This window comes from Physcomitrium patens, chromosome 25 (assembly GCF_059467195.1).
Source record: "Physcomitrium patens ecotype Gransden chromosome 25, ASM5946719v1, whole genome shotgun sequence".
In the NCBI taxonomy this organism is placed as follows: Eukaryota; Viridiplantae; Streptophyta; class Bryopsida; order Funariales; family Funariaceae; genus Physcomitrium; species Physcomitrium patens.
In genome coordinates this window covers 1,872,256-1,880,517 of record NC_143434.1, presented here as the reverse complement: position 1 = coordinate 1,880,517, position 8,262 = coordinate 1,872,256, and the positions used below count along the sequence as shown (strand labels likewise).

Below are 8,262 nucleotides of genomic sequence, written 5' to 3'. Positions count from 1 at the left end.
TCATTCTTCATCAAATTTATGATACACTATCTTTAAGCACTTTTTTTGTCTTGTAGATCTCATATAACATCATGAAAAAAATGACATCTCTCATCTCATGGATTCCATGCAGCATTGTGAAACAAGGAATAATATAATAAAGTGTGAATGCAATTACAAGGCCTTGGTTGAAGCAACTTTGTTATGGTACAGTTTTCCTCTAACTTTGATTAAAGTGAGTTCTTTATTTAAACCAGCATCAATAGATTCTATTACATAATATATTATATTTTATATTATTATGGTGTGAGGTGGCCCATTTCTCACTTGCATCAATGGTAGAATCATTTAATTAGTTAGATGCCGCTGGTTGGTAATCGCTGCTGGCTACCTTGGTAGTTGTAGAGGTTGGTTTGTTTTGGGGTGTTTGTTTGTTGATCGAGTCGTCGCAATGTCCCAAGGAAGATGGCCATGTATATGGACATGATGCTCTGACACTAGCCCTGCCCCTCCCTGCACACCAAAATCATCCTGCTTCCTCCTCATGTGCGCTTGTGCGTGCACACGCCGGCATGATGTGAGATTGAGGGATCCCTTCTTCGTCTTCTTCGTCTTATTCTTCGGCGACGTTGTTATCGAGGCTTCGTTCTCGTGTTGCGATAGTAGTCCTGCGGGTGGATTACCGAAGCAGCGATATGGCAGGCTGGCTATCTATCCTCGCCACTGCAGGACTCGCAGGATTCCTGGACACGACCACGAGCCGTAGCCGTTTGCAAGAATCCTGCGAGTGAGAGAGAGCCCATGGTAGTGTCGCGAGGGCCAGGCCATGGAGGCTGAGAGCATGATGAAAGTGACGCCGACCCCGCACAGATCGCTAGGCCCCCTGGTGCAATACCGCCAATAATTCCCTTGTCATGACTCAATCGTTGACACCCACCCACCCTCTCTGCCTCTCTCTCAATGGATCGCCCACAGCTTCCAGCTCACGCTTAATGGAAGTTGTCGTGCATAATTTCACCAGAATTGTTGAGTGTACTTATCCTGCTGTGTGCGTGTAGTTTCGATTGAGCCTCGTTGGAGTGAAAAGAGCAGTGAAAGTGGGTGTAAAGTTGGTTTGGGTTGATTGATGTGTCAGAGATGCGGCAGTGACCCAGGAACATTTTTGGCATTTTGGAGGAGGAAATGGAGTGATTGAGAGTGGACCTATGCACCTCCCCCACCCCTGCTGTGAGGTGCAGTAACTATCCATCAGATTGAGATAGAAAGAAAGCCATAGGCTGCATCTTCCTCATGATGATTGCTGCCCGTTCACGATTGCGACCATTATGGCACTCGAGCTCTCTGTTGTGGGTGTCTATGTGCATGGGCTCTGAGTCATCAGTCAGAACAAGGCGGGATCCCCCACGTTGAAACCCCACTCATCCATTGTGCCTCGATCCTCTGCGTGACGCTGCACCTCTCGACTTTCTTTGATTGCCAAAAGTTCGTCAATAGCAGGATTTCTCACAGCACCCAAAGCATGGCAGAGCGGGGGGAATGTGTAGCAGTTGCTGCCTTGGAATGATCCGCTTCTTCTTGTAATGATGCATGACTTGATGAGGGGTGGTCACGAATTGCTGTTGTGAGAGTTGAGGGATTCTCAAAGATTTTTTTACAGGTGTGCATTGGAAAAATTTAATTGAAAGAGTTGCAAGACGTGTGGAGTTTTGTATTTTCGTTTCGCTTTGTTGTGTTATATATTCATTTTTTATTTTCTTCCGAATAGCGTTGATGGAATAGGAGCGAGGGTGATGAAGAGGAGCTGAGTTGATATTTGAGTTGCTCGACGTCACTTCAAATGCTTCATTCTGCATACTACCAACAATCTTCAAAACAACTTTTCTTCGCCAGTTTGTCCGCGTGATGATCCGACTGCGAACCTCTTCCCCACAGTGACAAGAGGAATGGGTATCAGAAATCGCGCACCGTAAGTCAGTGGGTAATTCTGGAACCTACTCTCGCAAAGGTTACCCCCTTCCGTACATCAAGGTAGTCGCGTACGTTAACAAGGTCGTGAAGAGGAGAGCTCGTAGATCGTCAGCTGCACCGAACTTCCAACAAAAGTTGGAAAGTACTCACGTCGGAATTGAGAACGTTGTTGGACGTACTCTGACGAAAACTTAGAATTTATAACGACACGATTGAGAGCAACACATAGAACCGAGCGAGGCTGACGCAGAATGTAACGTATATCTTGTGCGATACAAATACATCTAAGCGAGAATTTTGAAGCTGCTGCATATGGAGGGGTCACAATAGGCTCCTTTCTGCTGTAGTGGGTGAGAGCCATTCTAGGTGTTCTAGGTGTTTAGGTAAAAGAAACCACCTAGAAGATGGACACAATCGCCATCGTGCAAGTGAGAAATGGGCCACTTCACACCTTTGGGGGCGACTGGGAGCGCTCCTACCGCCCGCTGCCTGACCTATTCTTTTGCATCGCAGTACTATGGATGCTCCTTGTGGTTGTATGGACTCTAAACACTTGGTCCAAACGGCGATGGCAGGTACATAGTTGCCATCTCTCACTCCTGTGCCTTCTCTATGTTTTTTCAAACCCGTCGAACAAACGAAGTAGAGTGAGACAGCGATTGAAGGTCTCACCATCTCATTACACTTTTTGGAAGTAACTGCAGCTTTATCACAGAGATGCGTTAGTGGCAGAAATGAAATTTTCTTGCAGTAGCTTTGATTAGAGGGTGAAATTTCAGTGCATTAATCCCTAATTCATACAACATTGTGGTGAAGAATCAGAGTATCATCATCTGTCTTGACCTTCTCATGACCTCATACTAGCGAATTCATCTGGCTGGTTCATACCGCCATGAAATGTGTCTTAGACTTGCAGGTCAATCTGGGAAGTTAGTTTCCCTTGTTTGTGATGGAAAATTCCACCAGGGTATGCTAACATCTGCGTGATATGCAGAAGTTAAAAACGCTGGTGCATAACACGAAAACACATATGTTGCAATTTTTTTTTTACTAACAGAGGAAAGAACTGTAACTTTGCAGACCAGTAGTTTGCAGTGGGTGTTGACAGCTATTCCAGCCATGAAGTCGCTTGTAATGAGTCTATCCTTTGTCTTCTGGTACGGACTTCCCTTTTTGACTATATTCATTTCCTTCACGCTTTTAGCGAATGAGTCTTTCAGTCACCGATTGATTACTGTTTCACAGTTGTCGAGCACAATCTTCACACCAGGTTGCAAGTTGTCTCGGCGCACGATAGAGCGATTGAACAGTTGTTGGCCAAAAGCTCACTTAATGTTATTTTAAGTTGAATGACTTGAGAGAATGTGTCTTAACAGGTCAAGATTATAATCCACCCGAGAAAGTAATTATACCTATAAGAGGTGCCGGTTAGGACTACTTTAAAGTGTCACGACCTCATGCTCATTATTAGTGAAAATGTTTTGAAGCTTGTCAACGTTGTTTATGACGCCAGGTATTCGTGCATACATTTGAAGATCTGTTCGTTTTGGGTAGCCTTTGGAGTATTTGTATCAAGAATCTTCTTTGAGACAGCGTGCTTTGTCACCTTCTTGTTAATCTCTTACGGCTACTGTATCATGCAAGAGCAGCTCTCTCTGGCCCAGAGACGCAGCGCTGCCAGCCTCACTTCACTGCTATATCTCATCCTCACTGGTTACAAGGCTGCAGTTCCTCAGTTTGCTGTAAGTACTCCTCACCTCAGATGTCTAATCTACGAGGAGTGTAGAACCCCAGATGGTGAACTCAGTTGAATTCCATGCTTCTGCTTGCACAAAATTCAGCTCACTGATGATTGTGCATTTTTGAGATAATTGAAGTTACGTATGCGTCTCTACAGAGAGAAAACGGGCGTACTGCTCAATGCTCTGCCCATCTTGTGCAGGTTCTTATTGTATTCATCTACGCGGGACTTCTATATATTATAATGGCACATATTGCACAAAATCTGTCGCTTTTGAGAGAGCAGCTGCAGCAAATACAGGCTGAGGGCGTCCACATGATGCACAATGCTGTTCATACGAAGTATATCATGTTCAGGTTAGGGCCCAGATACTCTGAAAAATTTAGCCTGAACATTGAACTCCGATGGTCATACTTCACAAGGCAAAAGACTCGCATGCAAAAAAACATTTCTTTCTAAAGTTCGGTGTTCTCCTCCGGTGCGATATAAAGCTGACTTGGCTGGAATATCATCAATTATTGGTCTTCGCAGAAAGTTTCAAGGAGCTATGCTGGCAATGGTCGTTGCTGAAATTCTTGTACGTGGAAATTTCAAAATGTGTTCCAAGGTTAAAATATTCTGAGTTTGCATGTATACATTAAATAAAGTAAATAAAAATAAAATAAAATACAGTAAAAAGGGGAGGGGATGCATTGCATACGCACAACCTATTTACCTGGCATTATCTAGACATGGAGCAGGGTAGCCTTATCGTTTTTGGCAGGATACTAAGTGTGCTATAATTTCAAGCACTTCTCTCCCATTCCGATAGGTTAGCTGAATTGTTCACTTCCTATTCCACAGCTTCTATTATTCTCTTGTCAGGTGATGATCGTTATATAAGTGGTGATATTCCCCTTGTGACAGGTGCACGCGCAAGTGGAAAGTGTAGTTAACGAGTACTGGATGCGCCTCCTGGTGAGAGAGATGACAGAAGTAATTATCTTCCTTTTCATTGGGTAAGATTTCACGAGGCACCTCATATATCTGCTCTTCCGTCTATATCATTCGCCAGGTCTTGAAGCGAAGGATTTGCATGATAACAATGGAAACAACCAAGAAAGCTGCAAATTGTATTTGAGCCATTTGATGCTTGAACAATGTCTATGCATATCATGGCTTCACATCCAACCAAAAGTCAAGTCTCAACCCCTGAATTGTTGCAGGTGGACATTCAGATCAAGAGAACGGTTTCCATTTTTTGATGTTATGCCAACATCAAATTCCGCTGTACAGCGGACCCTTGCCCCAATATATAGTGTGGTAAGAACTTCCGAACGGGCCAGTTTTATGAGCGCACAAAGTGTCCGTATCTTTTACGCCATGCTGACTATTTTCTGCCTGTTGCATTAACCGGATCTATCCTTATAAATCCTTGCCCAATCAACAAAGGCCTGCGTTGCGTGAGCGCTTCAATTTGACTCCGAGCCCATCAGCCGTGTCATTTAGGACATTTGCTCTTTAGCTCTTTTCAGTCTTCCTTAATCTTGATATTGATACGACGAAAATCAAATCCCAGTAGCATGGGCTGCCTTCACCTCGTGCACTGTGTCAATGACGTGTTACGATTTTGGTGCAGGAAATGAATGAGAGGGAATTCAGCAAATTGGATTACAAAGAGTGGCACATTGGAGTGGTAAGATTCACCCTTCCAGTACAGTGTTATGGGACTTAGTTTGAGTACTTGTCACGAGTAATTCTGGCTTTGATGTAGCGTCTGGCTCATGCATGGATGCATTCATTCGGCCAATTAGCAATTGCGACGTCTTCATATCCGCGTTATACCTCAAGTTTACGAGCAATTCAGTCTTCAATCGCAGTCTTCGTTTGCTGTTTAATACACGGCTTGTAGATTTCCAAGTTCAAGGTTCTGACTCTCTGTGCCTTACTCTGCAGCCAACCACGGTTTCGAGAAGTGGAGATGAGAACAGGCCCACATTGGTTATTGTGCAGAACCCAAGTCTATCCGACTTCACCTTTACAGACTTCACCACCGAACCGTGCCTTAATGGCTTTCCTAAAATTCCAGGAAATTTTCAACCATTGTGGCCTAATCCATCTTCATCGTCAATAAGTGAACACGAAGGTCTGCAGCTCAGACTTAGAACCACTGGAGAACTTTCCAAAGTTGAGGAGTCTGTGCTTCGCAAAGGCAATCACATGGCCGAGCATAGTCATTGGGAGTCGAAGTCAAGGAGCATTGACAGCATGGTTAGCGACAGTACGGGGAACATGGAACAGGTCTCAGTGGATGTGAGGAGATTCAAGAACTACGCGTTCGTTCCATTTGAGCATTTATGTGGTGACTTGCGGCCTCTGCATTCGAATACATATCTATGCAAAAGCTTGCAATCCTCTGTACACTCTAAATAACGCAAGCCATCCCAATGTTGTTACTTCTAACCTGTATAATCTATTCTTGAAGCCTAAAATGGCAAATCCAAAGACGTACCTGGTGATGAGAAAGCCCAACGAGTACGAACTATTTAGAGCCCGAGCTGTCTTGCTGACAGAAATTGTAGCTATAGATTTTTATACCCAATTAGCTTTGGGTACTACAGGTAAATCAAGTTTCACGATAAGATACACATATGATGCATGACAAGTAGTGGTGAAGCGCAGCTCTAGACTTACGTTTTGAAGCTAACAAATCCAAAATTGGACGATTGTATTCCACAGATGCGTACAAAGTAGGTGAAGAAAGCTGGTGAAGCGTCTGCATGCGTGTGTTTATCTTGCATCCAAAACCAATCGAAATTCCATATACAAATGCTTGGACGTTGAAGCATTCAAGACACTAGCTTTGGTTCCTTCACTCGGAGGTAACCTCCGTGCTCAAATTAAACCAGTGACTCTTGAACCATGTTGTAGCTTACAAGGTAACTCCGCTTAACAAACCCAATGAACAAAGCAAACCAACGTGGGTAATGCCCACAAGTCTTGTGGAATTTCTTAATTCTACAACAAATCAGCGAAAAGGGAAGGGTCAAAACAACCGGAAGGAACCGCAGCGATCGACACAGAGATGTTGAGGAAGCCTCTTCGATCTCCGAGTTCTCCTGATGCAAGATCTCCTATAACTCTCCAATTCATCCGTCTCAGCCTTACCCAATCTCTTCCTTACTGTGTTGGAGGGAGATGAAGGCACTCAGCTTGCGTTCCAGTGATAGAAGTAAAAAGGTATTGGCAAAACCCACATAATCTCCAAATGAGCGTGCCAATATTCAGGATTTGTGGAAAATTTCAAATTAGTGCAACGAACAGTAATCATCTATAGCAACAAATACTTGTGGAAACAAAGAACAGAGACCTGCGTCAGTAGGTCCAAATCGAAGTGAGATACAATACTTGTACACGGAATGCAAAAGAGGAGCAATATCGATCGGATGCATAGTTGGTCTCTCAAGAGAGAGTAAGAACTTGGTCTAACTACAAAATTCTGATCTCGTGTTGGACAACTCTTGGGCAGGACTAGGCTAACGTCTAATCGATATTACAGGCTATGTCTAAACCCAAGAAGCACGTCAACAGCTTACCCACTGAAGCCAACGAATATACTTGCGTATGACATGATGTATTCAATTTCGTAAGTTCAAATTGATGTTGAACGTTTGCGAATGACATTGCTGTTTCTGCTCACTGAAATACAGTCTATTCATGAAATTGCAAGGGACGGAGACACTTGGGGTGGCACCACTGACGAAAGTAGTCTACGCCGGCTTCCAGCGTTTCAAGTGCGAAATTTTAAGCGCTATAAATCCCTCACCCATTCCATTCCTCCACAGGCGGGACACTTTGTAGCAATGTATTAACCGTAATCAGTTGTCTAAACTCTAGCCCAACGCCATAACACCGTAGCACGACATCCCTCCAAACATTGATCGAACGAGCAGGTTTACGGCACTGCAAGTGAACGCATTCTGAGTCACAACAAATCCACACCACCTCCAAAAACCTCGTCTGGTCTGAACAGAAAACTCAAGAATCTCAGTCCATCTCCTCTTAAGAAAAACCCAAAGCTCCACACAACAAAATTCAATGAATCCAACGAACTTGTAGGGCTCTCGCTCTCTCTCGAGGCAGTCATGAAACCCTAAAAATAGCATTAAATTTCCGCTAGCTGATCCACGCAACTCCTCGTATCGATATCCGAAAGATATATATATATATATATACCCTCCGGGTGTCTTTATCTGCCTCCACTGACTGATTAAGTGCTATAATTAATTAATATACTCTAAAGATCTGCATTACAAAGGAAAAATAGATGTTAAATGGAGGACTAGTAGACCAAGAGATTAGTAGAGGACATGATCAAGTCCTTTTTTAAAACCAACATTGTTTTTTATGTTTATCAATTAGAGTGTTAACTTGAATTTATAAGAGTTTTTTTGTAATGTAGAAAAATAATAACCGCAATATAATAGGATGTAGTTCTCTATTTACTTCACATTAAAATAGTGTGGTTTACAGTTCAAATTCGAAGCATACTATACTATTGAAACTAGTTAATTGAAGTGGACACAGAGCAGAAC

General features: G+C 43.3%; 2 protein-coding genes across 9 annotated transcripts in view; one reads left to right on the top strand and one right to left on the bottom strand.

Annotated features, from left to right (window-relative positions):
* The first annotated feature begins 431 nt into the window (after nt 1-431).
* LOC112278418 (uncharacterized) lies at nt 432-6,399 on the top strand. 3 transcript variants are annotated; one of them, XM_090247808.1, is made up of 10 exons: nt 432-1,636; nt 1,745-2,522; nt 3,028-3,104; nt 3,461-3,689; nt 3,890-4,044; nt 4,220-4,295; nt 4,595-4,686; nt 4,894-4,990; nt 5,307-5,363; nt 5,624-6,399. In XM_090247808.1, exons 2-10 carry the CDS (start codon nt 2,352-2,354, stop codon nt 6,098-6,100), a joined length of 1,431 nt encoding a protein of 476 aa, XP_090103934.1. In that variant the 5' UTR covers nt 432-1,636; nt 1,745-2,351; the 3' UTR covers nt 6,101-6,399. The 3 variants fall into 3 exon arrangements, with proteins under 3 accessions (XP_090103934.1, XP_024367652.1, XP_024367654.1); XM_024511884.3 differs by having other exon boundaries at nt 432-2,522; XM_024511886.3 differs by having other exon boundaries at nt 436-2,522; nt 4,220-4,265.
* Nucleotides 4,854-8,262, bottom strand: part of LOC112278417 (uncharacterized) — a 29,935-nt gene continuing 26,526 nt past the window's right edge. For 2 of the 6 annotated variants that reach the window (XR_012216909.2, XM_073531937.2), the window contains one exon: nt 4,854-7,972. Coding sequence is in view for 1 of the 6 variants with exons in the window: in XM_073531937.2 (XP_073388038.2) it covers nt 7,955-7,972 (18 nt within the window). In the remaining 5 variants the exon portion in view is untranslated. The remainder of the gene's footprint in view (nt 7,973-8,262) is intronic. The other 4 variants (XR_016501099.1, XR_016501097.1, XR_016501096.1 and 1 more) reach the window with 4 other exon arrangements.

What these genes read in the sequence shown, in the direction of transcription:
- LOC112278418 (XM_090247808.1), top strand. Translation starts at nt 2,352, where the DNA reads ATGGACACAATCGCCATCGTGCAAGTGAGAAATGGGCCACTTCACACC. An exon ending in CTGCAGTTCCTCAGTTTGCT is followed by an intron (nt 3,690 to 3,889) that starts GTAAGTACTCCT and finishes CATCTTGTGCAG; the next exon opens with GTTCTTATTGTATTCATCTA. An exon ending in TTGCCCCAATATATAGTGTG is followed by an intron (nt 4,991 to 5,306) that starts GTAAGAACTTCC and finishes ATTTTGGTGCAG; the next exon opens with GAAATGAATGAGAGGGAATT.